Source organism: Schistosoma haematobium, chromosome ZW (genome assembly GCF_000699445.3).
Source record: "Schistosoma haematobium chromosome ZW, whole genome shotgun sequence".
NCBI lineage: Eukaryota > Metazoa > Platyhelminthes > Trematoda > Strigeidida > Schistosomatidae > Schistosoma > Schistosoma haematobium.
In genome coordinates, this window is record NC_067195.1 from 55,347,123 (window position 1) to 55,363,451 (window position 16,329).

A 16,329-nucleotide genomic window follows, 5' to 3' on the forward strand; every position below is an offset into this window, starting at 1 on the left:
TGTGCTTGTTAAATAAAAAATAAAAACAATGACTGAAACTATTTTCAACTGTTCTTAGGAGGTTGACAGCTCAGTGGTTAAGATATTCACCTTACATCCACTAAGTAGCAGGTCCAAACACTGCTCAATCTATTTCACTTTGGGCAACTGATAAATATTGACAACCCTTACACTTAAAGTATGGCTAGAAGCCAAGTAAACATATCAGTGTCCGGTTATAAGTTAATAATAACTACTGTTTATTAAGCAATAACTAACTAAATTTTACTTGATATCCGTGTAATATGCAAAGATAACCTTTTTTAACTGTTCAAAGTACGCACCTTTTCCGCCTATTTTAGTTGTGATTAACATACTGCTGATTCGAGATTAAATGAACAATTCTGCATACTTTTAAATAACTAACCATCTACTTTAACTTCTCAACCATCTTATTCAGAATAATTTGCTAACTTAATAACTTGTTATTGCAATTTTCTTTTGATAACCATCATAAATTCTTAAATTTTTGAGAAGATGGTAATTCTTCTTTGCAAATACCATAAAATTAGTGTGCAACTATAATGAAAAAGTCATGAAGCAGTAATTCGCATTTAAAGGGGGAGGAGCGCATCCCAAACATTCTGGCATTGTTGCTCAGTGCAATCAATAGACTGCATTTTATCAGCGTCTTCACCAAACAGGAATATATCATCTGTGCATTCTAAGTCGATAAGTAGACCTCCTGGTAGGAGATCAAGTCCTGAAAATTCAGTCGACGAGAACGTTATTTCCAGCAGTAGGTCTATGATAAAATTAAACAAGAGAGGAGATAGTGGACAGCCTTGATGGACACCATTAGAGGTTGCAAAATCAAATGACAAATAGCCATAAGCTCTGACTCGACTAGTAGTGTTCGAGTAAAGAGCCTTCACAAAGCTTATTTACTTCTGAGGTACTCCTGTTAATGACAGACACTGACACAGAATCTCGCGGTCTATAGAGTCAAACTCTGCTTTTAAGTTTAAAAAGACCACCATTGTCGGACGCCGATGAGTATGCCCGAGTTCTACAATCTGACGAATGGTGAATATATGGTTGATGTATTCATGAGCAGGTCTCAAGCCATGTTTACTCTCTAGTTAATTCCCTCCCAGTTGTTATGTTATTAGGTTCTAGCGCTTTCCCAATGTTTATTTGTCTGAGGGCCATAATGATTTCTTCGGTCGTTGGTGTATTAACACCTATAGGAAGGTCTACGTGTGCTGCCAACAACAATAAACTAATTTAATTAGCAACAATAACGTGCTAACTAGCAACTTGTCTCGGAGTGCATTTTAAAAAGGAAGCTGTGGTATGTGAAATCAATTAGGTCGGGAGTAAGATGGAAACATATTGGTGATATTGTATGAGAAATGCTCTATGATATATGTTAACAAATATTGAAAATATAGACCACTGAAAGACTTGAAGATATCGTGTCAGATTCCGTATAGAGCACTAATGAAGAGTTCTACATAATAACTCAGTACCTAATCGAGAAATCCCATGTAGAGTATGTAATTTTTCTAGAATTTTCACATGCATTGATTTTACTTAGTTTATTACGTGATAACTATAGTTAGACTATTCTCATCTTAGAAATTTCCTCTGCTTTGTCATGTGATAATCTGATAACAGAGATGGAACATCACATCAGACAAGAAAATAATATTTCTAGATCGTAATAGAAAAAATAATTGAAACGCTCTCAGGTTACTGTTATCATAATAAAGGAAGTTGTATATTTTCAGAGCAATTTTCATAAACAAAGATTATAGAATACTTAAAATTATTGGTTCAGTTCACAAATACACGTTTTCCTTCTTATTTTAATTTAATAATCTCAAAGGTGAGGATAGCCAAAACGTTGACATTTTAACAGAATTAAAAACAAAGAATATGATTGTCAAGATTGCCAACCTACTACGAGTAACTTAAAATGTTGTAGCCTTAAAACGCTCTGTTATTGCGAAAATTGGGAGGATTTCGTTGTTATTTACGCAATGCTGTCACACAGTCACACGTTTATAGAACAGTGAGGGAAGTGCCACTCATACCGTCACATAGTTTTTCACTACGTAAGTGAGTGAGAGGACCAAAGAGAACGTCTGACATCTGAACCGGGTTGGTGAATACGGAGAGTAGACCTAGGGGAGTGGTAAAATTTTAATTTCAAACCAATGATGCACTAGGGAATCCAAGATCTAGACATTTAGGGAGCACCTCAGAACACACAATTTAGATGATGAATAATTATGATGGAATGAATCACACTGCAGTCAAATAAAGTTTATTATTAGCAAGTAAAGAAATAAAGACAGACAAATCATTCTATTTAACCTCATTATCAATAAAATGTATCGGAATCGAAATAACATCACTTACTATCCCAAACGAATCCAGGGAGGCTTAAATAAAATCAAATAAACACGGGAAAACTGGTAATAAATTGTTTAAATCCCTGAAATATCAGCAATTTGTAAAATCAATTCGTATGTAATGTCATTGAAAAGATTATCTAAAATAGGCATAAACTTTGAAAAACTGCATACTGATCATTGTGTTTAGGATAATAAATTTTTTAGACAATAAAAACCCCACAATACACCAGTAAGCTTAAAGAAAGCAACTACGCTAAAATTTTCTAACACTATTTGACAAATCCCATCTTAGTATGCATGTAATTAATTTGCATCGCCCATTCAATGACGATTCAACTTAGCATACGTTATTTATATATTCTGCCTTCACAGTATGTGTAGCGACAAAAATAACATTCATGAATTGTCACTTCGTGATCTAAAGATCTATGCGTTAAGGTTTCGAAAACATCTACTGTGCTAACAGCGTAGTTTTGTACTTGGATGATCGAATCTTAATGATATGTAGAACTTTTCTCCAGCCTTTAAACAAATGCCTGAGTCAAATATTATTGATTTATGCAACATCGGTTTATTAGAGGTGATCATAAAGCGTTTGATGTTAGTTGAAACATTAGATGAAGTGTTAACCAAAACAAAGGGTTTAACAATTATGTTCTCTTAGAATAATCAACTAGGTTTGTTTACCAACAGCGGCTCAGATCGGAAGCCATGTCAGCTTCTCTCTTAGTTCTCACATCTTCCATTGACCATCTGGATTTTTTAGCAATGCAAATATGATCTGTCTGGTTCTCTGTATCGTGATCCGGTGAAATCTATGCAACTTTTTGCATCCGTTTGTGGGGAATATAGTGCCACCTATGGCCGATTCGTTGAATGCAAATAAGTCTACAAATCTCTCGCCAATCTCATTCCTTTCTCTCAGTCAATGCTGTCCAATGGTATCTTCATATTCAGTGTTGTCTATTCCGACTTTGATGTTCATTTCTCCCATCAAGATGGTCAGGCCCTTTTCCGAGCACTTCGCCACGATCGACTGCAGCCTCTCATAAAGTTGATCTTTATCGTCGTCATTCATGGGTACATAACATTGGATAATATTCAGTGTGACTCCCTCCTTCTTTGTTTTGAAGGTCGCTTTGATGGTCCTGGGTTCATGAGATTTTCATCCTATAAGTGCTTTACATGTTTCTCTGACCAGCATCAGAGCAAATCCCTGAGTGTGTGGAGCATTTTTCTCTTCATGACCAGAGCACGGCAGTATCTCTCCCAAATCTAATCTTTTCTGTCCAGTCTGCATCCAATGGGTTTCACTTATTCTGAGAACCGCCAACTTGTATCTCCTCATTTCCACACCTATTTGATTAGTCGTCCTGGTCTCTTACGTTGTCCATACGTTTCATGTACCTATATTAATTGTTACTCTGGTTGTTAGAAGGGGCGTCGAACTGGTGACAGATTCTCGGCCTTCACCATAAGGCCTCATAATTCTTCTAAATGAAGATCCTTCAACTCGGAGGACAGAGTTTAGATAGTTTAGATTGTTCATTCTGATTAGAGTTTTTTTAAACGTTGCTTTATACGAGACATTGTTGCTGACCCTATGTCCAACCCTCCTCTTTTATCCGGGTTTGGGACCAGCATTAATCCCAGAAGGACGACAAGCGGATAAGAGATTAATTCATGAATATGAAGATGAGTATGCTTTCCAACAAAATAATTAGGTTACAATATCTGCATATGACAGCTAACAATTTATTTTTAAATTTTGTTTAGTAATTTCATATAACAGAAAAAACTAACGACATCATGATATAAAGTAGGATAATTGTACAATACTACAAGAGAAAGTTTAATACTTACCGTTTAGTGCGACCACGTACGTTTGGCGGCAGAAATCCTGGTTTCTAAAAGAATTGGAAACAAATATGCAAAAAGTGTAACATTTTTTGCAAAATCTTTATCTAATCAGGAAAATTCAGTAGAGATTAACACAATAAATAAACTTACAGATATTGTGCCAGATGATGATGATGATGGATTTTCAGCTTTTCTTAATAATTCACGTACTCTAAAAATATTCCATGTAGTGTAGGGAGATAACTGTTCGTTAAATAGTAGTATCAACAATAAAACACATGTGTAACATGTTTTTGTATCATATATTAAGCATTAAAAAATATTGCACTACAGAGTTAAACTTCAAATGAATGGCATAGTTATTACACCACACAAATCAACATCAAAACCTGATGATATGCAAAGCGAAGTCCAAGCCTGCAGCTTAACGGTTACGAACATAATATTTCGACGGCCAAGCACCTATATGACAGATGGATTAGTGACTTTGTCCAGATTTCTTCATTCATACAACGCCCCTTATGCGTGCTATATGTGGTTAATAGTTCAATATTTCACTGAGTGTTCAAGTTACACAGTTGTCTTTCCATATTTTCACTAGGTAAGGAATATAGTCTTATTATAATATGAAAATGAAACCATAATAGAATATATTTTTTACACCTTTAGATATTAAAATTTATCACGATTGATTTACCAAACACTGATCAGACCAAGCCTTATATAGGCTTGTAATCCCATATATATTAAGGCAGTCAAAAATAACACATTGAATTAAGGAGACCATGGGTATAAAATAATAAAAATTAATTAGAAAACAAAATTTAATGGATTTGTGACACAAAAGAAAGCTAGATTTTCATATTTAGATAGGTTTTATTTAATGAACCCTGACCTAAACTATGAAACAAATATTTCCCCCACTTATTTAGAAATGACTACCTCAAAACTAGCTTGGATTCCGATCGCCTACTACGTGCAGATTCTCACACTTGGCTTCCAATCACATTCTAATAGTAAGCGCTGGATATACTACCTCGTTGGCTAGACTGAAGTAGGTTGGACAGAAGATCGAACCACCAAGTTAGCGTTTAAACGTTGAACGCCTTAACTATTGAGACTGATAGGACGTACCTGAAATGTGATTATCATCTTTATTATTTTCAATGTATGATAAATCAGAAGTTGCTAAGGCCAGTTTGTCGCACGACACTAAAGCCTATTTTTCCCAGACTTGATAACTTTGATTCTATAGTGAGTTGTGTAGGGAAATCTATCAGTATGCTTTATAGACGGAATTATGTTGATCGATAAAATGAAACATACACTGTTAACATAAAATTACCTTACTAAATTTAAACGGATAAGTTCACGACGGCATTCACAATATTTTGTCAAACATCCTTGAGATATACCTTGTGGTTTGTTTACAAATGATTGATTTTCACTCATCCATTTAGCAAGAAAACGTAAACTATTCAACATATTATTTGGAATATCCTCTATTTGTTCTGTATCTTCAGTTAATGAACCATCACCTGATTCTTTGTCAGAGACTAAAATTTAAAGGTTTAATGTTGACAAAATGGATTGTGAATAAATTACTTTATGACTAAATCTAATAGCCATATATCATTAGGTCTTACAGGCAAAAGAGTATGGCTTAAAGCTGAATACATAAACCTGAACTTGCTTACCGAATTGCATTAGTAGTTTAATAATAATAGGGAAGTTTTAAGTAAATATTAAGCATATGAGCTACTTGAATTTTCAGTAAATTATAAAACTATACAACAGAAAAGTGACCATCAAACAGGAACAAACTCAAGGAGTTGGACCAATATATCTTAGAACAAATCTATATTTGGAAGTTAGTAAATCATCGGATATATCTGTATGATGTAGCAAAATAGGTGGATAGTTGGAAACGAGCCACCTGTTTAAAAGTAAAATGCATGAAAAAGTTAGACAACCCAATCAAATCGCCTATACTGAAGTAGATCGAGAGGAGTTTGTACCTGTGAAATGTTGATTAAAAACTGAGTATATCAAGTCACTAATTATACATTGTGAGCTAAAGTAACGATGGTCACCTAAATTTAATCAACTAGTGGGTGTGAGAATGATAAACGCTAAGTTCACGGTCGAAGTCTATCATTCTTAAAGAAAAACATCAAATTCAAATAAAAAAGTTAAAATTACAAAAACGCCGTTTAAATTACAAAACAATGAAAGAATGTGCACACTTCAAGTTTGTAAACAGGATTTTATGATTTATCAGAACAATACGGAAAATGATAGTGAATAAACAGTTGGAAATCCAATAACCAATAATATTAGACGTAATTATTGTAACTTCTAGTCTGGTGGTTTCATAACGAAAAACAGCATCTCCTAACTCACCGTAAATATGAATAACTTGGCAAAGATAGTTTCCAAAAATGAATCTATCTTAATTCCATCTAGAGGGAAGAAATCATTATGTTTCCGTCTAATAGTAGATGACTATTACTTGATTACATTAATAAGATACTCAAGATTATCTCTAACCTGTTATCGAAGTTAAACTGGATAGTTAGTATATCCAGAATAACAAAAAAGGTAGCCAGAAAACAACTATTTCCTGAACGAACGGAAGTGCTACATACATAATGACTGAGGCAGTCTGATAATTAGTTCAAGAGAGCACTAAATTCATAACTCTTGTCTATCCTCCCAAAATATTAACAGAATTAATGAAGAAAGAAAAACACATTTGAGGGATGGGTTATACTGAAATTCTAAATATAATAGACAAATTAGGATCTTTATTAAAAACAACTAAAAACGCACCTTTTTGATCCATTAATCTTATTAAAGTAGCATCATCTATAGGACGGAAAGTTTGTCTTAATAAACCATCGAATTCACGTTCCAAGCTTCCTAAACCAATTGAATACAATGATGTCTAGGAGCCAAAAAAATTGAAGATACGTAGACATAAATAATTAAATGCAGAAGATAAATGCAATAGAAAATAATCATCTGTACAGAAAACTGATTGATAATATTTCATATCCCCTTACCAATCGACTAAATTCAATATCTTGTGGATTATTCTCTTGAAAATAAGCCAACGCATCCTTTATACGTTCCATAGCCTTTAAAAATTTGTCAGTAAAAACTGTCGGTCTACAAGTAGAAAGAAGAGAAAATCAGATTTTTTTCTGTTATGAATTATATATATATATATATATATATATATATATATATATATATATTGTATATATTGTAAAATTACCCTTGTCTAATAGTATTTTCCAACTCACGACCGGTGCGGTGATACTCTTGCACTTGACTTAACTTTAATCGACAGGCCTCCAAATCTGTATAACGTAAAAAAATTTAAGAAACAAATTACTTAACATGTTATTTTACAGGTTGAAAAACCAAGAAGCTCAGTTACGCAGAAGCAACTTAGAATGTGACACTCTATTAATTAAGCAATACAAATCTACTATTTCTAACTCACTAAGGTGAATATTATTTTTTTTAATTTATTCACTAAAACCTGATACTCTTTCCTAAAACCTACATGTGAAAAAATATGGTATGAGGCCTCAGTAGCGGTTTAACAGTAAGACTAGCTTTTATTGAAATTTCTACTCAAACAAATCTATATTAAGGTTAGACAAAACATACGATGATGTTTGGTCAGAATTTCCGAAGAGAGATATCTTCTAGTGGGTGTATGAGAGCAAAGAAATATTTTACTCTACAGTTCGATATTTACTACCTCAACCTGGAGATTATTGATACTTAAGGTTAACAAAAAGGAATTATATAGGATAGTTCCGAATACGTGAAGACTCAGTAAATGAAGTATCTGTCTCCACTGAAAGCTGCATGTAATAGCTAGACATTTATTTAACTGGTAATTTTGGTCAACATTCATTTGTAGATAATAATAATAATAATAATAATAATAATAATATATAATAATAACTAATTGCAAGTGGAGAATAAAATTTGCGATGGAATACAAAACTAACTTCTTTGTAAAATCTGAAGTTGTTCCATATTTTTATTTAGCGGCTCCATACGCGTTTGATAAGATTGGACAGTTTGAATAATCTTTTTAAGCTTCTCACTAGATTGGCTAGAAAGGGTGTTGAATTGATCCTTTAAATTAGAAAGTTCCGCCACGTAGTTTCGTATCTAGAGATATAAAATGGGTAAATGCACAATGATGATGGTAAAAATAACAATCTTGTATGTATTGCAGTGTTGCAAGTCTGAACCTCCCTATAACTATTTGAATAGTCGGGTTTTGAATTGAACACGGTTGCTGAAGATATATTGTTCTATCATTCTTTTTATTCTTAGTTCAACTGCTATCTATAAAGTCCTAAAATTTCAGTGGTGAATTAAATAGGTCAGAAGTAGATTCAGTGATTGCCACGAAAAAGAGAACAAATTTAAATCCTTGCACGCAGATTTTCATTGCAAACCAGCGACTAATTTAGACTCGTGACTTTTAAATTATTATTTTTTAATATTTGGCGGTTCAGAACGGTTACTGTTATATGTTATCATTAAATGTAACAGTGATAACTAAATCGGTATCTTAAATATTATGTAACGAGAAATCTGAATAACCAAACGGTTTTGTACAGCATCCAGTAAAATGGATGAGGGATGTTAAATGACAGATAAATACGTATTTTATTCAAATACGTATATATTACTTGGATTTTAGATAACAGAAAGTAGTGGGAAATAAACCACACTATCCTACACCTTGGTGAATCAATAAACCAGACTGTTAAATTAGGGTTAATTGTATATAGCCACAAAGTTTGCGAAATGAGGTGAGTTCGCCTTCCATGCCAGTCGAATAAATTTATAGGAATGGACTCAAGCATATTTAATCAGCAGACACTTTCTACTACATATAAAGTTCTTAAAATACCACAGGCTAAGCGATGTGGTTTAGGTCAAAATGCATAGGAACGAACCAGGTCTAGCAAACTATATATTACTTACATTTGCTAATCTTATTTTAACTCCGCCTGTAGCTCTTTTAGAGTTACTGCCGGTCCCAATCCTGGGTAAAGGAGGAGGGTTGGGCATGGGGTTAGCGAACCCATCCCGTAGAAAACTAACTCGATGAAAAAACGCTAACCAGAAAAAATAATTTGAACCATTTGAACTATGCCTTGGAAGTTAGAAGGTATTCATTTAGAAGAACTATGACGCTTCATGGTGAAAGCCCAGTTCCTTCGGAATCCATGAGGCCAATGCCCCTTCTAACAACCAGAGCAACAATTTTTATAGGTGCATGGAACGTCCAGACAATGTGAGGGACCCGGAAGACCAGTCAGACAGCAATGGAAATGAAGAGATACAACTTGGCAGTACTGAGAATCAGCGAAACCCACTGGACCCAAGCTGGACAACAAAGGCTAAATACTGCTGCTGTACTCCGGTCACGAAGAGGAAAATGCTCCACACACTTAGGGAGTTGCTCTAATGCTGCCCAAAGTAGCACGAAATGCACTTGTAGGATGGGAATCTCACGGATCCAGAATCACCAAAGCATCATTCAAAACAAAGAAGGAGGGGATCACAATGAATATTATCCAGTGTTATGCACCCACCAATGATAGTAATGATGACGACAAAGCTCAATTCTACGATAGGTTGCAATCAATCATGGAGAAGTGCTCATGAAAGGATCTCACCATTCTGATGGGAGACCTAAACGCCAAAGTCGGAATGGACAACACCGGATATGAAGATATCATGGGACGACATGGACTGACTGAGAGAGAGAAACGAAAATGGGGGAAGATTTGCAAATCTATGTGCATTTAACAAATTGGTCATAGGAGGCATAATATTTCCACACAAACGTATACACAAAGCTACATGGATCTCACCGGACCACACCACAGAGAACCAGGTAGACCATATTTGCATCAAGAAAAACGTCCGGAGGACATTGGAAGATGTGAGAACAAAGAGAGGAGCTGACACAGCTTCAGATCACCACCTAATTCTGGCCAATTTAAAACTGAAGCTAAAGAAGAACTGGAAAATTGGACGACCAGCAGTACAAAGGTTCAATACTGGCTTCCTTCGAGATACAAATAAAACTAACAAATTCAAGATAGCTCTCAAAAACAGGTTCCAAGCCTTACAGGATCTACTGAAGGAAGAAGAAACTACTATGGAGGACAAATGGGAAGGTATCAAAGAAGCATTAACTTCAATATGTCAAGAGGTTCTGGGCCTCAAGAAGCATCATCATAAGGAGTGGATCTCTATAGAAACACTGGACAGGATCAAAGAAAGGAAGAACAAGAAGGCAGCAATTAACAACAGCCGAAAACGAGCACAGAAAGCCCAAGTACAAGCTGAGTACATAGAAGCAAACAAGCAAGTGAAGAGCGTTAGAGCCGACAAGAACTACATGGAAGAACTAGCAACGACGGCGGAAAAAGCTGCAAGAGAAGGAAATATGAAATAACTTTACGATACAACGAAGAAACTAGCAGGGAAATATAGTAAACCAGAGAGACTAGTCAAAGACAAAGGCAGGCCAATCACTGAAATTCAACAACAGCGGAATAGATGGGTAGAGTACTTCGAGGAACTCTTGGATAGGCCGGCTCCAATGAATCCACCGGACATCGAAGTAGCACACACAGATATAGATATAGATGTCAATCCACCAACGACGGGAGAAATCAGAATTGCCATCAGACAAATCAAGAGCAGGAAAGCAGCAGGATCCGACAATATACCAGCTGAAGCACTGAAGTCAGACATTGAAGTAACCATAGACATGCTTCACTTATTCAAAAAGATTTGGGAGGAGGAACAAGTGCCGATGGACTGGAAAGGACACCTCATCAATATCTCAAAGAAAGATCTGAGCAAATGCGAAAACTACAGAGGCATTACACTAATGTCAGTATCAGGGAAATTCTTTAACGGAGTATTGCTGAACCGGATGAAAGACGCAGTAGACGCCCAACTTCCAGATCAACAGGTTGGATTCCGTAAGGATTTGTTGTGCACAGACCAAAATGCGACACTACGGATAATCGCCGAACAATCAGTTGAGTGGAACTCGTCATTATACATCAACTTCATTGATTATGAAAAGGCGCTTGGCAGTGTAGATAGAACATTATGGAAAATTCTTCGACACCACGGAGTTCCTAAGATTGTGAACATTATCCGGAATTTATGCGACGGACTACAATGCAAAGTCGTGCATGGAGGACAGCTGACATACGTATTTCAGGTAAGAACCGCAGCCGGACAAGGCTGTCTACTCTCCCCCTTCCTCTTTTTTTCTGGTGGTCGACTGGATTATGAAGACCTCGACATCTGAGGGAAAACACGGCATACAATGGACAGCTCGGAACCAATTATACGATTTGGACTTTGCAGGTGACCCAGACCTCCTATCGCATACACATGAACAAATGCAGATAAAGACAGCCAATGTAGCAGCAGTCTCTGCATCAGTAGGCCTCAACATACACAAGGGGAGAATCAGGGTCTTCAAATACAACACGGAAAACAGCAATCCAATCACACTTGATGACAAAACTCTGGAAGATGTAGAATCCCTCACTTACCTGGGAAGCATCATCGATGAACAAGGAGGTTCAAATGCAGATGTAAAGGCGAGGATTGACAAAGCAATGGTCGCATTCCTACAATTGAAGAACATATGGAACTCAAAACAACTGTCAGCCAACACCAAAGTCACAATCTTCAATACCAACGTCAAGGCAGTTCTACTGTACGGAGCTGAAACTTGGAGAACTACAACAGCCACCATCAAGAAGGTACAAGTATTTATAAATGGTTGTCTACGCAAGATACTCAACATCCATTGGCCGGATACCATCAGCAACAGCCTTCTCTGGGAGAGAACAAACCAGTTTCCAGATGACGAAGAAATTAGGAAAAGACGATGGAAATGGATAGGACATACATTACGCAAATCGTCAAACTGCATCACGAGGCAAGCCCTAACTTGGAACCCTGAAGGGAAGCGAAAAAGAGGAAGGCCAAAGAACACATTGCGTCGGATAATAGAAGCAGATATGAAAACGATGAATTACAGCTGGACGGAGCTAGAAAGGATTGCCCAGGACAGGGTTGGATGGAGAATGCTGGTGAGCGGCCTATGCTCCTTCACGAGGAGTAACAGGCGTAAGTAAGTAAGTAAGCTAGGAAAAGACGATGGAAATGGATAGGACATACATCAAACTGTATCACGAGGCAAGACCTAACTTGTTATCCTGAAGGGAAGCGAAAAAGAGGAAGGCCAAAGAACACATTGCGTCGGATAATAGAAGCAGATATGAAAACGATGAATTACAGCTGGACGGAGCTAGAAAGGATTGCCCAGGACAGGGTTGGATGGAGAATGCTGGTGAGCGGCCTATGCTCCTTCACGAGGAGTAACAGGCGTAAGTAAGTAAGTAAGCTAGGAAAAGACGATGGAAATGGATAGGACATACATCAAACTGTATCACGAGGCAAGACCTAACTTGTTATCCTGAAGGGAAGCGGAAAATAGGAAAGCCACAGAACACATAATGTCGGGAATTAGAAGCAGATATGAAAAGGGTGAATAACAACTGGAAGGAGCTGAACAGGATTGCCCAGGACAGGGTTGGATGGAGAATACTGGTGAGCGGCGTATTGTCCTTTACGAGGAGTAACAGGCGTAAATAAGTAACCTTATTTTAGTGCCTTTTTATTAATTTGCAAACGATATGTCAATTCTTTATGGTGATTGAACTTAGATGCGACAGAAAATTTATTTCAGGAGTTAATTTCTAACATAACCCAACTACTAATAACTTTAGCAACCAAGTATCTGTGTATGTACTTCCCTCAAGGAAACAATTTATTTTCCGTAAACTATAGGTTGCTGGAAGTAAGTTGTCTCACTTATAAGTGATTTGTGTTATCACCATATGAAATTGTTCATAGTTTAAATATCGATCGAGAAGTAACACTTTAATTTTATTGAAGAAACAAATGACTAATTTTATTTACCTGAGTTGACGACATTATTTTTCAGTATACAGCAGATCAGGAACAGATTCTGTGCCACATAAGTAGCCTAGTTTTGTGTGAATCGACACCTAAACTAACAGAGTAATGTTGTGGAACAATGTTAGTATCGTATATCAAAAAACTCGCAACCGGCGACCTTGAGAATAAATTTTCCTCCAAAGAAGTTAACGGACACAATGTGTTATAAGTGGACAAAATTGTGTTCTTATTAACCCATGCTAAACTAAAAATACTCCATCGTAAGTACTATCTTCTTGTCTACATACTTATGACTCAAACGGATGCCAAAAATGCAACTATTTGAACGTCAGTTGGTAAAGGATAATGTACTCAGTATTCACTTGTAGGGAAAGGAGTTCTATCGACCCGTATTAACCCTTGCAGTTTGTCCAACCTCGCTCTGAATGCATCATAGGTGCTGATACTACGTGTCTTGGTAGAGAATTCCAGTACATCACTACTCGTTGTTAGAAACTGAACTCCAGACAAAAGAGTTTATCTCGGTTTTTGAATTTTATTGGAATATCCTCTCAAATAATCAGTCCTACGTAAAAGGGTAAGATATGACATGTTTACATCGGGATCATTGTTCCGATAAGTCAATAATCGACAACCCAGTAAAATAACGGAAATAGTTTGATGAATTGCAGTCTGTCTTCATAAGATATGCTAGAGAGACATTTTACCACTTCGATCTTTTGCCATCGAACTCGTTCTAGCATATCCGTCTCACACTTGAAACAAGGACTTGTTGCTTGAATCCCATATTCCAAATACTGACCTACAAAAGTCGAGTTTAGTAACCTAACCACATCCTCATCCGAGAACTGAAATGACTTACGAATAGCCCATAAGACCCTGAGGCCTTTGGTAGTGGCAGCCTTGCAGTTACCCATAGTTCAGAGTTCATTCCTTATTATGACTCCCAGATTGTCATAGTCTGCTAACTTGGGTAACAACTCCACATATTGTGTTTTGATGTGAATCGTCGCAGTTATTTAGTTACGAAAACACACACTTGTTAGAGTTAAATTCTAGTGACCACCTGCCCATCCATGCAACCAGTGAACCTAGGTCATGCAGTAATATTATTCTGACAAACTGGGTATGCGTCTTCAAATGAAAACTACATCTATCCAGTAATTTCCTGCAGATTTGTCAGTTATGACAGGCCTTTACTAAATATATGTCCCCTGGATAAAAGATTATGCCCTTCTACATATATTGAAATATCCATCTGAATAATTTTTCCCATTAGTTCTGACAGCTGGACTGGTCATACCAACAATTCGATGGTTACCAAGTCTCTGCTGCACGCCTTATAAGCATGACTGACTATTGCGTCTTTCCAGTTTCATGACAGACTAGACTGCCTCAAGGGTATTTATCATACAGTATGGTCAGGAGTTCAGAATCACATCATATAGGGCTTTCATAACCCTAGGATCAACATCGTCAGAACTAATGGACTTATCGAGTTTGAGGTTTGGAAGTAGTCGTGAATAATTGTTGGCATCCCGCCATCGCTAGTGGAAAACACTTTACTAAGATATTCTAATAAAGCTTCAAAGTTCTCAGCGTCATTTATAGCAATTCCAAATGATTTTCTTGTATCAAAGTGGAGTCATTCCATCCACTCTCTGACTTCGCCTCTTTATGTACAAGAATAGCCTTTTCAGACTATTTTCACAACTCCCAACCAGTTTTTTCATATTAGTGTCTAGGTTTACTTATCAGCGCTTTGCAAGAGTTCCTAGTTTTACGATAAGTGGATCTATACTGTTAGGAGCCTGTAGAGATCAGCATACTCCATTGCCTTTTCTAACGTCTAAGAAATTTCCTAACCTGTTCACTTATCCATAATGGACTGTTATTTGGTCTACGCTACACTAAGCATATTATAAATGGAGACGTAACCAGACTTTAATTGTAGACCATGCTTCTTCACTTGATGAGCTAGTCAGTTTTTTCAGCTTACACTTATATGCCTGATATGATTGCTCTACATGCATTTGAGTGAAGTTTAACATGGTTATATATTATGCTATAAGCTGCAAATGTGAATGATAAAACAGCATAGTCGATACTGGCCAACGGTGGTAGAATATTTAGATAGGCAATATCATTGATCGCATGAGTAATTACTAAAACTAACAAACGAGATCCTCTATTCGAACATAAACGTGTGGGTTCGGATATATGCTGTACTAAAGCATGCTCTATCACCGCCACTAAAAGCCCGCTATCAAAAGAATTTACAAGTCTTACGGCAGCCGTCTCAGTCCATCTAATAACAGATACATTAAAATCTCATGATATCAAGTATCTTATATTTTTACTCTGTTGCTGAATATATTCTAAAATAAAATCGTCAGATAAGCAGCTTGGACAATGATAAATAACATCGAGTATAAATGTAGAACGTTCAAAAGTGACTTCATAGCTAACGACTTCACAAGTTCTACTATCATGGGACTTTCAAACAGAATATCAAACATTCATATGTATATATATAACACAAAATCCCTTTCCTGAATCTATTCTTATCAATTCTTATGTACTTCGATCCGGAAAATTCTGGAGTAGCGTCAAATTCACATTTTGGTCATAGATACGATGAATGGCTTAAGTTCGTGCACAAATACGCCTAGTTCACACAATTTATTTTTTAGGATATCGGCATTTGCATATATAAATTCTGAAAAGAACGATCTATACACACAGACCTTGAGAGTACGCGCTTCCAAGACCTAACTAATATAAATGTCATTAAGCGGAGATTTTCTTCACCACCTTGTCGAAAAGTTATCAGTTCAGCTCAATGACATTACATACGAATTGATTTTACAAATTGCTGATATTTCAGGGATTTAAACAATTTATTACCAGTTTTCCCGTGTTTATTTGATTTTATTTAAGCCTCCCTGGATTCGTTTGGGATAGTAAGTGATGTTATTTCGATTCCGATACATTT

General features: G+C 36.3%; 1 protein-coding gene across 2 annotated transcripts in view; it reads right to left on the reverse strand.

Moving 5' to 3' along the window:
* The window catches only part of MS3_00003929 (uncharacterized protein), a 66,468-nt gene extending 52,952 nt beyond the window's left edge, over positions 1–13,516 (reverse strand). For both annotated transcript variants that reach the window (XM_051211805.1, XM_051211806.1), the window contains exons 1-9: positions 13,335–13,516; positions 8,294–8,459; positions 7,543–7,627; positions 7,328–7,433; positions 7,095–7,209; positions 5,608–5,818; positions 4,413–4,473; positions 4,266–4,309; positions 2,407–2,429 (exon numbers count right to left, since the gene is read on the reverse strand). In XM_051211805.1, the coding sequence (XP_051071908.1) occupies positions 2,407–2,429; positions 4,266–4,309; positions 4,413–4,473; positions 5,608–5,818; positions 7,095–7,209; positions 7,328–7,433; positions 7,543–7,627; positions 8,294–8,459; positions 13,335–13,349 (826 nt within the window). In that variant the 5' untranslated portion in view covers positions 13,350–13,516. The remainder of the gene's footprint in view (positions 1–2,406; positions 2,430–4,265; positions 4,310–4,412; positions 4,474–5,607; positions 5,819–7,094; positions 7,210–7,327; positions 7,434–7,542; positions 7,628–8,293; positions 8,460–13,334) is intronic.
* Between the last annotated feature and the right edge of the window lie 2,813 nt (positions 13,517–16,329).